Source organism: Trichechus manatus, unplaced genomic scaffold, assembly GCF_000243295.1.
Source record: "Trichechus manatus latirostris isolate Lorelei unplaced genomic scaffold, TriManLat1.0 scaffold00021, whole genome shotgun sequence".
NCBI classification, from domain to species: Eukaryota; Metazoa; Chordata; class Mammalia; order Sirenia; family Trichechidae; genus Trichechus; species Trichechus manatus.
The window spans coordinates 1,856,284-1,870,701 of record NW_004443957.1 but is presented as its reverse complement, the minus strand read 5'-3'; the positions used below and the strand labels follow the sequence as shown (position 1 = coordinate 1,870,701).

The following is a 14,418-nucleotide window of genomic DNA, read 5'->3' as shown; positions in this document are numbered from 1 at the left end:
ACCCTATAGGACAGAGTAGAACTGCCCCACAGAGTTTCCAAGGAGTGGCTGGTGGATTCGAACTGCTGACCTTTTGGTTAGCAGCTGAGCTCTTAATCACTTTGCTACCAGGGCTCCTATGTCATGTAGTATGTAGTAGTTCTTAAATATTGATTTTTTTTTTTAATTTAAGAAAAAAACTTGCCTATTTAATTTTTAAAAAATTGTTGACATCATGAAATAAATGAAAATGTGTGCTGTAATTTTTTTTGACATATACTCATGTTAAGATTAAATTGTAAAAATGACTTAAACATTATCAAAACTCATTGTCGTCGAGTTGGATGCCAACTCACAGTAGAACTGCTCTATAAGGTTCCCAAGGCTGTAATGTTTACAGAAGCAGACTGCTACATCTTCTTCTCACAGAGTGGCTGGTGGGTTCAAACCACCAACCTTTTGGTTAGCAGCTGAACACTTTAACCACTGTGCCACCAGGGCTCTTTAAACATTGAGTAGTCCCTAAACCTAGAGAACATTAGAGTACACAGAACATTTTTCAGGGCAGAAGTTCCTATTTTTTTTGAGTTCCTGGAAGCTTTTTTCTCCATGAGTTGAAATTCTTCTGGTATTACTCTGTTTTTTTGAACAGATATTTATTGTGTGAACTTCCCCAGCATTTTTATTGGCCTAATGGCTGAGAGAATGGACTTTGGTGTCAGATCCTGGCTCAAATTCCATCTCTGCCATTAACTTGCTGTGTGACTGGGCAAGCTGCTTAACTTCTCTGGGCCCTTCCTCATTAAAATGGTGCAGTTGCAGCAATTGTGCTGTAGAGTTGCTTTGAGGGTTAAATGAGATTGCTTTTGCAAGTGCTTAGTCCTGGCATGTGGTAAGTGCCTAATAAATGGTCGTTGTAGTTGTGGTGGTTGTTGGTATTTAGTGAGCATTTCATTGTGATTCCAGTTTACATTAGAGCAGTATCTAATGGCAGAAATTAAGATGTTGGTTTCACTTCGTCTGTAATGGGTCCTCGTTCATTTTCTCACATCTTATTTCTGTGCTTCAGGGTTATTGATTTAGGAGTCATGACTCCCTGCGATAAGATACTGAAAGCTGCTCTTGACCACAAAGCAGGTACTGCGCAACGGTACTTCTGGGCACCTCACGAAATGTCGTTTCTTCCAAGTGTCTGTCAGTGAGCAGTAATGCCTCAGCTCACGTGGGACCCATGGGACATTCAGACCAGCAAATGCCAGAACCTGCATGGGGACTGCTCTTATTGCCATTATAATGAGGATTGGGCAAGATGATTAAGTTCCGGTGAAACTCCTTTATAGCTCTGGAGATGGGGAATGGGGACAGGCTCTTACAAGAGAAGAGTGTTATATTAGATAGTTCTGTGTGTGTAGTCTTTTTATGTTTCCTTGGACACTGTGACATGTTTGAGTCTGGGAAATCATAAACTAAGGATATATTCAATTGGATGGCTTCCCAAAACTCTGGCAAGTGTATTATTGCAACTTAAAGTTACAAATCATATTTACTACCAAAAGCAAAAAATAAATTAAATATCCCAGTTAGAAATAATGTCTTAGAATTAGAAATTGGAAATCCATGTTAGGTCTTGTGGTCTTAAATTTTAAAAATTGTTTCATATTTCTCATCTTTTTCTCTCATGCTCCTTTTCTCTTTTTTCTTTTCTTCTTCTTTTAAAATAATAGATATAATTGGCCTGTCAGGACTTATCACTCCTTCCTTGGATGAAATGATTTTTGTTGCCAAGGAAATGGAAAGATTAGCTATAAAGATTCCACTGTTGATTGGAGGAGCAACCACTTCCAGGTAAGTCTTACTAATGAAATTTGTTTTTAAGTTTAAATTCTCTTAAATGCCAGTGTTTAAAAACACTGCTAAAAGCTGCTTTGTTTGTTTATGCTTCATACATTGACTGTTTATTGTATAAACACATGAACTTTCTGGTCTTCACTTGATTAAGAGCCAGAATACTTTTGGAGCATAATACTATAGAAAACTCTTTCATGATTTCCCCACTCCTTCCCTTTTTTTTTTTTTTTTTTGATTCCTTTGATTTGCAGTTATTTTTTTCTTAATCCACTCACCTCCCATTCAGTTCCTGAGATTTCTAATAAACTCTTGTCTCTCTTGAAGTCAAACTGGGTGGAAAAGTTTTTTCTTTTTTTTGGCACAAAGACTTTGCTTGAACTTTTGCCCACTCCCTATCTCGAAGCAGGTATCTGGTTGAGTATTGTATGTATTATTTGTGTTTAGCTTTTTTCATGCAAGGTGTCTGTGAGATCCAACCTCATTACAGCAATAGTTTATTTATTTTTTTCACTGTGATATACTATTTCATTGTATAATATACCATGACTTACTTTTCTATTCTTGGTGAGCATTTGGGTTTTTATGATTTGGAGTTGTTGCAGAGTGTTGCTATGTACATTCTTGTATGAGCTTAAGGGCACATATGTAGGCGCTTCTGCCCTGAAGCAAAATTACTGGGTTGTAGGATATGCATATGATCCTCTTCATTAGATATTGCCAGGTAGTTTTCCAAAATGACTGTATCAGTTTACACTCCCGTATTCTCTTAAATTTTATCCTAATGGGTGTGTAGTCATATCTTTGTTGTTACTAGGTGCTGTCGAGTCAGTTCCGACTCATAGCAACCCTGTGTACAACTGAATGAAACACTGCCTGGTCCTGTGCCATCCTCACAATCATTGCTGTGTTTGAGCCCATCGTTGCAGCCACTGTGTCAGTCCATCTAGTTGAGGGTCTTCTTCTTTTTCACTGACCCTCTATTTTACCAAGCATGATGTCCTTCTCCAGGGACTGGTCCCTCCTAACATAACATGTCCAAAGTATGTGAGATGAAGTTTCACCATCCTTGCATCTAATGAGCATTCTGGCTGTACTTTTTCTACGACAGATTTGTTCATTCTTCTGGCAGTCCATGGTATATTCAATATTTTTCTCCAATACCATAATTCAAATTAATATCTTGGTATGGATGATTTGAGCACCTTTTATAGGTATATTGGGCATTTGGATATGTTTTTTAAGTTTTTTTTTTTTTAATTAGGTATTTTGCCTTTTTCTTATTAATTTGTAGACATTCTTTATTTATATTGGATACAAGTCCTTTATCAGAAATCTGGATTGCCTTTTTACAGTCTTAGTCATGTCTTTGTTTTTTGTTTTTTTTTTTAATATATATTTTTTTGTACTTCAGGTGAAGGCTTACAGAACAAATAGTTTCTCATGAAACAGTAGTACACATGTTGTTTTATGACATTGGTTAACAACCCCACAACATATTAACCCTCTAACTTCTCAACCCTTTTTTTTTTTGGTGAAACTACACATAGCCAAAGATACACCATTTCAAAAATTTCTACATGCACAGTTCAGTGACATTGACTACGCTCTTCTAATTGTGCTGTTATTCTCACTTAAGATGAAGGCTTACAGGACAAAATAGTTTCTCATTTGACAGTTACTACAAATGTTGCCCTATGACAATGGTTAACAATCTCACAACACATCAACAATATCCTGACTCAATCTTGGGTTCCCTATCACCAGCTTCCTTGTCCCCTTCTGCCTTCTGGCCCTTGTCACTGGACTCCTGTACCTCGTTAGTCTCATTTGGTTTTACGGGTCTGTCCACTCCCAGGCTGAACAGTGAACCTCGGAGGTAACTTCACCACTGAGCTAAAAGGGTGTCTGGGGGCCATACTCTCGAGGTTTCTCCAGTCTCCTTTAGGCCAGTAAATCTGGTCTTTTTTTTGTGAGTTAGAATTCTGCTCTACGTCCTTCTCCAGCTCTGTCCAGAACGCTCTGTTGTGATCCTGGTCAGAGCAGTCAGTGGTGGTAGCCGGGCACCATCTAGCTGTACTGGACTCAGTCTGGTGGAGGCCTTGGTAGCTGTGGACAATTAGTCCTTTAGACTAATCTTTTCCTTGTATCCTGTTCTCTTCATTCTCCCTTGCTTCCGAAGGGATGAGACCAGTGGAGTATCTTAGATGGCCGCTCAGAGGCTTTTAAGACCCCAGACGCTACCACCAAACTGTTATGCAGTGCATTTTCTTTATAATCTATGTTATGTCTATTGAGCTAGATGTTCCCCGAGACCATGGTCCCCACAGCCCTCCGCCCAGCAATTCAGTCCCTCAGGGCGTTTGGATATGTCTATGGGGCTTCCACTTAGTCATGTCTTTGGATAACAAAAGTTCTTAATTTTTATGAAGTTTGATTTATCAATCTTTTCCTTTATGGTTGGTGTTTTCTTTGTCTATATAAGAACGCTGCCTACTCCAAGCAGAGTCACTTTGCTAGCAAGCATTCAGGAGTTTGAATGTTTTGGGAGCCCTTATGAGGGCTCTTTTATAGACCTGTTGAAGGCCTCAGCAGTAGCCCAGTTCTTTCCTTTGCTAATTGTATTTTAGCAGATGATGGCACAGGACTTGTGAATTTTCATGAAAGCATGTATCTGAGAGGATATAACTTAGTGGCTATTCCAGACATCAGTGCCCTGAAGTGGCAGGACAGAATTAGAACTGTAACCCCAGGACACTAAATGAGGTGTAAGGCTGTCCAGTGGAGGCTTCTTGGAGAGGTTGAAAGGGTCATATAGAAGGTGTCAGATATGTGTGGAAATATGCTGGGAGTGTCCCTTTTTAACCTGTAGCTATAGAATAGAAAACTAATATAGATGGTTTTGATATCACAAGCTTGAAACGACTTTAATGGAAATCTGGCCCTGTTAATCACCAACAGAAGGGCTATAGAACTTCTCAAAGGCATAATTCTTGGCAGTTAGCTCTCAACTGTTAACTGACTTATAGCCTGTAACAAGTTTTTTTCAATTATATTTCATATAACTTACCTTGGAGATTTCAACAGGAAGTCACATTGCTTAATACTACAGGTAATTTTCTGCATTTTTTTTTTAACTCTGTAGGAAGTATGGTGCTGAATCACATAACTGGTTTTATTTTCCTCTTTGCTTTGACCACAGGGAAGCTCAGAGCTTAGGCCTGTGTATGAGATTTCGTAGAATGAATTTTATATGCTGATCGCACTCCTGATTCCACCTTAATTTTCTCATCTTAATTTTTCCTTTCTCCCATTTTTCTCATCAATTTTTAAGTTATTTGGTCATGCTGTATTTATGTAAAACACCTTAAATCATTTCTGGAATAGGTATGATATGAAGTAAAGGCTTGGAGTACTTGTTCTTTTTCCGAGTGTTTTAAAAACATCTCAGGTTTCTCTCTTCTGAGTTTAACACTACTGTGCCCATTTGGCAAGTATGGAAGGTGACTGTATTGGAATCCTAAGTGTCGGGTGAGTGCCTTAGTAGAGATAGGACCTGAAATCAGCCCCAGATTCTAGCCCTTTGCTCTTGGCATGTAGGAAGGAGAAGAGAGATTCAGATGTTTTGCATCTTTTCAGACTTCAGAAAGAAGTCTTCTTCCAGCTAGAGAAGTTTGCATCAAGGATAACTTAGAAGAAAGGAAGTAGATCCATGTCATATTATTTTATAAGGAACCAGAAGTACTCTTGAGATGAGCAGTCACAAATTGCATGCTCTACTCATCTAGCTTTGTCATTTTTTATGTTGCAAAGCAGCACGTGCTTTTATTTATTTTTTTAATAATGAAGTCCATTGCTTTCTTCTCAATGACTTGTCCAGAAGATCATCAAAGAGAAAATGACCAGAATTACACTGAGAACCCTATGTGGAATGCTTAATATACATTAATTGTATTGCGTTTAAAATTTAAAATGGTACTGGTTTTCTTTAAGAGAAGGTCATCTCAGCCACATCAGAGTTAATGTTTTCTTGAGTAGCTTCATGCAGAATATATATTGAGGCATATTTGTGTGCTTAAGGAGCTTACCATCTAAAGAAGAGAAAGCCAGCTAAGTCCAACTTATGTTTTGTAACTGGGAGTAGCTTCTTTTTTTTTTAAAAAAAAAATAAGTGTTTGAAAATTCTCCCCCTGGCAGAATACCAAGACACCTTCAGCACTTTAGGTCCTGTGCAGTAGTAGGCACAAAGCGGGTCATCATTGGCTACCCAGGCCATGGTCTGGCTCCCCCTGCTGCTCTGTATCCCATACGCCCAGTCCAGAAGATGTCTCTCTTGTGCTGACTGACTCATGCTTGAACTTCCACTTTATGGCTCCATTCTTGTGGCTTAGGCATGGAGATACTCTTGGTAAGAGAGAACAGGCTCAGTGTTATTGGTCTTGTGTGTCTCATTATGAATGAGTTTTTAAAACCTTCCCTGAGAAGCCTGTTAAAAACAAACTCATGTATATGTTACCCCTTTAATATTCTATTGGTATTTTAAAAAGTATGTCAGAAGGAGGAGAAAGGAATTATGGCAAATTCCACACTTCCTATCCCAGTTTCAGAGCCTTGGTTTAACTACTGTAAGGGAAGGCATATACATTTTCAATTCTCACCTTAATTTGTTATATTCTATAATGAAATAGCAGATCTGTAGCCTACCTTATTGCTATAAACATTCAGTAATCGGAGGGCAATTTGTTTTGCACTTTAGTTAGTTAAGTAATTTGAAGAATTAAAGGGTGTTTCTTTCTCTGTACTGACATTTTCAAGTTTGGCAGTAGGGATTTGGGGCTGATCTAGCCTTAGAATCTATTTTTGTTGCCTTTGCCTCTGTTGTTTTTGTGTAGAATTTCTGGCCCAAGGTTCCTGATTAAAAGTACAAAGTGGTTGTGGGACCAAGGAGTGTTGGTGTCTCCCTCGAATAGGGGAGCTGCGGCTAGAGAGCCGTGGCCAATTCCGGCAGTGCCCCCTCTCCTAGCTCCTGATGCCCCAGTGGCCCTGGCTGCTATCTCAGCTCATTTGGAGGAAATATTCAGTTAGACCTTTAGGACAGCAAAGTGTAATTGCCTGGGACAGGTTACCTCCCTGAGTTCAGACAGGCTGCTAATGAGCACGAGGTCACAGGCTCGGTCCTCCGGTGGTAAAAAGCTGCGGACAAGGTCTTTTCTCTTTTTGTCCCAGAATTGTTGGTAGCTGGGGCCAATCAGTTCATATCTTTTCACTTTGACTTTCCCATCTTTAAACAGAGTGAGGAGAAAGTTGTTGTTTTACAGGGAGAATTTAAAGTTCAATATTTGTAAGTACTTTGAACTCTTTTTCTGGAAAGCACTGTAGAAACACATTAACTTTAACGGCTCTGAACAAGGGTTGTGTGGAAACTGTCACTGCTGATGGATATGTTTTCTTCCTGACCCCTCTTTTCAGAACCCACACAGCAGTTAAAATAGCTCCAAGATACAGTGCCCCTGTAATCCACGTGCTGGATGCATCCAAGAGTGTGGTGGTGGTGAGTATGGGGTTTGACATTTTATTGCAGATGCATTGTAAAGAAAGAACAAAGAGAGCATTAAGAATTAAGGGTATTGCTGAGGATCTTCTATTTATTTCTGTCCAATTCTATTTTAAAATGTGAAACAGCAACCTTAGGCTTGTGATAGTGCTGCTGCAGTGTCTTGCCTTTTTGGAAGGAAATCCAGATGAGTCTGTCTTGTGCTTCCAAATGCCATCTACTGAAGTAAGCAGCTGGATGGGTAGGTCTGAGAAGCAGGAATGGTACCAGAAGAAGACACCTTTGACCTTAGAGATAATAGCTATAACCCAGAGAGATTTTTCAGCCATTTACAAATATAAATATACACTTACTTGAGTCCACTGCCAGAGCTCAAAGGAATATAGAATTTTTTAAACGAGCTATTTCCAGTCAGAAAATCACTTAACCTGGGAGGGCCAGTTGACCCTACCCAAAGACAAAGAAATATTTGCTAGCTGTTCAAAACCCAGATAATAGCTTCTGTCTCTCAGTGAATATAATAAACAATTTACTCAAGTGTCTTTCCCTGCTTTTCTCCTTCAGCAAAGCCTAATTCTTAAAGCCTGCATATCCTATCTTGTAATATGTTTCATTGAATAATAGAATATAACAGCTGGAGGAAGGAGACCATGTGGTTCAATGGTTTTCAAGTTTATCTTAGCCACAGAACCTTTTGTTCAAATGAAATCTTACCTGGAAGCTCCATATGGTACAAATAAGAGGGGGAGAAAAAAAAACCTGTTGCCGTCAAGTCGATTCCAACTCATAGTGACCCTGTAGGACAGAGGAGAACTGCCTGGAGCGCCTGGTGGATTCGAACTGCCGACCTTTTGGTTAGCAGCCATAACTCTTAACCACTATGTCACCAAGGTTTCCAAATAAGAGGAGAGCAGCCCCTTGTTCTTCATCCTACTCCTAGCTCTCACCAAAAGCACAATTTGAAAACCACTAATCTAGTCCAGAGTCCCTGAGTGGCACAAATGGTTAATGTACTTGGCTGTTAATCAAAGGTTGGAGGTTCAAGTCCAACCAGAGGCACCTCGGAAGAAAGACCTAGTGATATACTTCTGAAAAATCAGCAATTAAAATCCCTATAGAACACACTTCTACTCTGACACTCCTGGGGTTGCCATGAGTTAGAGCTGGCTTCACAGCAGTCGGTTTGGTTTGGAGCTAGTCCAGCCTTCACATTTTGCAGGTGAGGAAATTTACTGAGGAGCCCTGGTTACAGGAGAAACTACCAGGTATAGCTCACAGCCTGGGGTAATGTGGCCACATTCCTGAGCCATCTCCCAAGAGAATTCTTTCAGTCCGTGAACTCATTTACATAAACGTTATGCAATAATTGCTATCACTTACTGAACATTTCCAGTGTGCCAGGCACTGTGCTAAGTGCTTTACATGGATTATTTTATTTAATCCTCAAAATGACCTCATGACGTAGAACTTTTATACCTATTTTAGAGCTGAAACGGGGGGATGAAGAGGTTGGTAGCTCCCCCAAGTGATAGACGTGGGGTTTGAGTGCGGGTAATCTCATCTATGCCACTTTAAACTTGCTTCCATTCGTATTTAACAATTCCCCTTTATTGAAAAGGATTGAATTAAATCAGGCTGGAATCATAAAATTGCAACTTTGTATTTGCCACTGACAGAAACTAATGTGCAAGTAAGTTACATTTCTATAACTTAGTTTTAAAACAATGTTTTAGAACTTATTTTTGGATTGTGATTCTTAGGATAAGCTTAGATCAGGTCCATGGACCTCGTCTTAAGGCTCATTGCTGTTGTCAGATGCTAACGAATGGTCCTGAACATTTTTCTATTTGCAGACAAGGCTGTTGGGCCGATTTAAATACTTGGTGGTAACAGTTTCCCTATAGGCAGAACACACACTTAACTGGGCAGGAATTGGTTCCTTGATTCTCTTTGGGAGGGCAAGTTCCTTCACTGTCTTTAAGAGTTCGAGGCATCGGGGGCGAGGACTAGGCTTTCTGATTCTGGGCTGGTTGCAGTTTGGCTCCGCCTGGCAGCCATCAGTGTTTAGCTCTTTTCATAGAGAGTGGCCACTGTTTGAAATTACTCAGACCTGAGTCAGATGAGCAATCATCTGGGTAGTTGCTAGTGACACTTTTCAGGAGTAAATGTAATTTGTTTACATTGGTGGTTGGTTCAGAGTCTTTTGATGTAACTGCAGTGAACATGGGACAGGACCATGCGTTAGCTGTCTGATGTATTTGAGAAGGTTCCCAGATGCAAGCAGCTGCTTACTGGCTGGAGATTTAGGCCTGAATATGCCCTTCACTTTCTTTTTCAGTAAAAAAAAAAAAAGGTGCCAATGTTTAGTTCTTTTTAAATGAAAATATCTGTTCAACTTACTCCCTCTTCCCATGCTGCTCACATTATTCTGATTACTCTGATCGCAGATAAAGATGTTGTCATAAAAAATACAAAATAAAAGAAAAAAATAATAGCTGTAATGTGTCTCAGTAGTTTTCACTGGCGTGAAAACACAATGGTGGATTTTGACATTTTTGCGGAGGGATCATGTATATTAGCCGTATACTGGCCACGAACTTGTTTCCATCCGATAAGTCAGGCTGGGCCAGAGTCGTAACTCATTTGAGTGGCTGTCGCTGTGGCTCTGGAGTAGGGGGCTCTGTGGAAGGCCGAAGGTGCCGGCAGACTGTAATGGTCTGTTCTGTCTGCCTAATAGTACCTTTGTAATTACAGGGTACTGTAATTCTTGTTTGGATGTTAAGGACATTTGAGTTTGATTTCTCAGAGTTTATAATCTAGCAGAATGCAGCACTGTTTTAAAACACTAGTTGCACGTACTGTGGGGTCCTCAGGAGTAGCAGCCCCTTCTTGTCCTCTTTTAGCTCGGCTGGGTTCTCCAAACGGAGATTCTGCTGAGGTGAGTGGGACGTGAGGCTGCGAAATACTTTGTGGCATGAACACCGTTTGTGAGCCTGTGTTCAGGCCTGCCACAACAGCATCTTTTGATCGTTTTTCTTAATAAGGTGATTTTGTTTTTTTAATAACTTAGAGGTGATTGGATTGCTACCAGAGATACTTAGAAAACTTACATAGTAAAGTTGGTAGGCACTTACCCGTCATGCAGCTTAACTTCCACAATTTTAGATGCTGATAATGAACTTCCCTGCCTTTTGTGTGTGTGTTAGGAAAATCCTGCTGGCGAACGCAGGGGCAGTGCTTGATTTTTGAACTGAGGTGATCAGTGCCAACCTTTTTGTCCTTTGTACTTTTATTTTGAGCTCTACTGGCAGTTATTCTACTAACTGGATAGTCATAGTCATAAGCAATCTTTACTTGATACTAGCTTTACATCTTACTGAGTAACCTCAAATTTCTCAGATGATCGGTTTCCTTTTTATTTTAGCAGAGGATTACATTTCTTTAGCCCTGGGAACTGTTGACCATAAAGATTAGCCTATGTAATTCTTTCAGCAAATATTTAGTGAGGATGCACCATGTATGTGCTGGGCAGTGAGCTAGGCAGCAGGGATATGAAGAGCTTATCCTCTAGTATCTATTCTCTAGGGAAGCAGACACATAGACACATTACTAGAAGCTAGTGGTATTTGCAGCGATAGAGCGCACGAGAACCTTTGACACACTGAAGAGGGATACCTAACCCAGGCAGGAATTGGCAAAGATGGTGAAGAAAAGGCAGTGGTGTGGGGAAAGCTTTCTGAAGGGGGTGCCACCAGAACTGACCATTATTATACATTTTTTACCTGTTTTTGCTGCTCTGTGGTTGTTGTTGTTAGATGCTGTCGAGTCGGTTCTGACTCACAGTGACCCTGTGTACAACAGAATGAAACACTGCCTGGTCCTGCATCATCCTCACGGTTGTTGCTGTGTTTGAGTCCGTTGTTACAGCCACTGTGTCAGTCCATCTCGTTGAGGGTCTTGCTCTTTTTCGCTGACCCTCTACTTTACCAAGCATGATGCCCTTTTCCAGGGACTGGTCCCTCCTGTTAACGTGTCCAAATGACGTGAGATGAAGTCTTGCCATCTTCACTTCTAAGGAGCATTCTGGCTGTACTTACTCTAAGACAGGATTATTTGTTCGTGGTATAGTCAATATTCTTCGCCAACACCATCATTCAAAGGCATCAATTATTCTGTGGCCTTTCTTATTCATCGTCCAGCTTTCTCATGCATATGAGGTGATTGAAAACACCATGACTTGGGTCAGGTGCACCTTAGTCCTCAAAGTGACATCTTTGCTCTTTAACGCTTTAAAGAGATCTCTTGCAACAGATTTGCCCTATGCAGTACGTCCTTTGATTTCTTGACTGCCGCTTCCGTGGGCATTGATTGTAGTTATTGGGCTTTATTTTGCATTTTCAGTGTTCTCAACTATTAGATGAAAATCTGAAGGATGAGTACTTTGAGGAAATCATGGAGGAATATGAAGATATTAGACAAGACCATTATGAGTCTCTTAAGGTAAGTGAAAGAAATAGATTTTTGCTCAGTTGGGAACACAGTGAAGCTGTAGTTTTTATTGTGACCTTATTTACTGTTTCAAGGAGGGTAAAGGCTTAGGATCATTTTCGAGAAGTCCTGTTTTCTAGCTCAGATCAACTTTAGTGTCAAAGCTCCCAGTGCTTTTTGGTTATATTAAAATTAATTTATTCAGCCAAACATTTGTTGGGTACCCAGTAGGTGTTAGGTGCTGTGCTAGATACCACAGTTATGCTGATGAATAAAACATGAGTCCTTACCCAGCAGGAAAACAGGAACTTAAACAGTGTACTGAAATGACTCCCATAGGCCCTTGTTCCTGAGAAAATAATGGAAGAAAATGAAGACATTAAACAGGACCATTCTAAGCTTCTCCCCCTGCACTGGCCAACACTGGCTGTGCAGAAGTAATGTTTCAAGAACCACCCCTCTCTAGATAGCTTCAGGGAATCAATAAAGAGTAGCCTAATCACTCTTTAGAAGTCATTGGGATATTTCTTCCTGGTTATCTGCCTGCTGGACTTTTGGGGTCAGGGGCATATTGGGAGATTGTTAGACAAGTGAAATGACGTAACAAACTGTGTGAAGAAAACAAACGTTTCTTAGGTGCTGACTGCCAAACACTGGTTGGCTTTTTCCTTCTCCTTAAGTTTGTCACTAACTGATGATTTCTTAGATCTGCCTTGTGGGCCTAGAGGGGTGTTAGATGGCAGGCCTGTTACCACCCCGGCATCTTCTTACCTCACAGTTAGGGCTGTCCAGTCAGCCTCGTGTTTCTGTATCGATAGGGAGTGGCTGCTTATTGAATCTTCATATTGCTTTGGTGCTGACGTGAAGCTAGAGTGGAAGGAAAAGGAAGCATTTGTTCAGATAATGATTTTCGTTAATAAAAGCATTTGTTTTCTTGCAAAGCTTATGTACTGGCTTTCTTGAACATGCTTTCATAGTAATAGCTGAAAAGCTCAAAGATTCTGACTAAATAACTTTTTTTTTTTTTAATAGGAGAGAAGATACTTAACTTTAAGTCAAGCCAGAAAAAATGGTCTCCATATTGATTGGCTGTCAGAGCCTCACCCAGGTCTGTTTGGCTGCTGGTTAGAGAAAGACTGCACCTAATAACTGACGGATGCTGAAGAGACGCGTGCGCTTGCTTGGCTACAAAATCTAACCAGCTCTTAACTGTGTCTAATGATGATGACAATGATGATCAAAAATAAATGTAAATAGGTGTCACATATAGAGAGCCTATCATGGGCCAAACACTCTCCTGAGATTTACCCATGTCAGCTCACTTGGTCCTTGAGACAACTCTTTTATGAATATGGGTATTATCCTTGTCGTAATTTGAAGAAACTGAGTTTCGGGAAGTTTAATGACTTAAAAGATTACTAGAATCCTTTCTTTGAAATGTCTTCCAAACCCATACTCATTCCTTTGTGCTGTGCTTGAGTGGGCCTCCTTCAGCTTGTGAGCAAGCTCCACAGACCTGCCTGGGTGCTACTATAACTAGGTAACCGGGGTCTCCACTGGATCCAGGTATATACATGAAATGTCTGAAGATGCCTTAGCATTTAACAGACTTTCAAAACATTTCAGCAAAGGCAAGGATCCCCTGTTACTTGTTCTCTTGCTCATTCTCTCTCTGGATGCCGCCCTCTTTTTCATTTCTTCCCTTTTTTATTTCTAGCCACCTTTCCTGCCTTACATAGGTGTTCACAAGGGAATAGAATGTGTCAGATGTTTTGACAGGCTCAGAGAGGCATGTGATACAAGTGCAAAACTGAGACAGGGTGAACAGGGGTTATATTAATTGGATCCATATTTCTAAGGTAATATCTCAAATCAGCATTCATTGCTTATGACATCTGTATTCTACACATGCTCAGCAGAGTTCAGGGGATGAAATTGGAAACGTAGGTGTTCTTGGTTCTGATTTCATTTCTGTTGAGTGCAGTGTGGCGTAGTGGAAAGAATGCTATACTGGGAGTCAGGAGGCCTGGGCTCTAATCCTGACTTTGCTACTGACTCTGATTCACTGAGAGACTTTGACCATCTTACTTCCATGTTTGACAGTTTTTAATATATAAAGAAGGTGTTACTTTATGGAAACAGTGTGAGAATAGGATAAAAGATACCATGTGAAAACCTTTGAAAAATATAAATCACTGTATATTCCTAAACTATTATTATTAGTTCTTTACCTTTCACTATGAAATTGGAATAATAGCACAAGGGAAAGTCCATTTTAACCAAGTCAAACATGCAAACAATACATTGGTGGAAATAGTCCTCTGAAGGCAGGTAGTTGTACGAGGGCGGCAGTGGTGACCCTTCTGGAGTGGCCACTAGTCCCTGGGGCAAGTCCATTGAAAGGCTCTGTACCTGCCACCTGAGGGACTATTGAGTCCCCTGAGGAGCCCCCCTCAGAAATGTTTGTGAGGATGATCCAGTCTCTGGGGAGTTGCAGAAAGTAGATAAAGGGAGAAAGTAGGGTTCTCTTAAAGTTTTTGGTGTCAAAACCT

General features: G+C 40.3%; 1 protein-coding gene across 5 annotated transcripts in view; it reads left to right on the top strand.

Annotated features, from left to right (window-relative positions):
* MTR (5-methyltetrahydrofolate-homocysteine methyltransferase) overlaps positions 1 to 14,418 on the top strand; it is a 121,813-nt gene that overhangs the window by 96,992 nt on the left and 10,403 nt on the right. For all 5 annotated transcript variants that reach the window (XM_023727987.1, XM_004372790.3, XM_023727986.1 and 2 more), the window contains 5 exons: positions 1,049 to 1,116; positions 1,704 to 1,824; positions 7,294 to 7,375; positions 11,780 to 11,878; positions 12,899 to 12,974. In XM_023727987.1, coding sequence (XP_023583755.1) covers positions 1,049 to 1,116; positions 1,704 to 1,824; positions 7,294 to 7,375; positions 11,780 to 11,878; positions 12,899 to 12,974 — 446 coding nt within the window. The remainder of the gene's footprint in view (positions 1 to 1,048; positions 1,117 to 1,703; positions 1,825 to 7,293; positions 7,376 to 11,779; positions 11,879 to 12,898; positions 12,975 to 14,418) is intronic.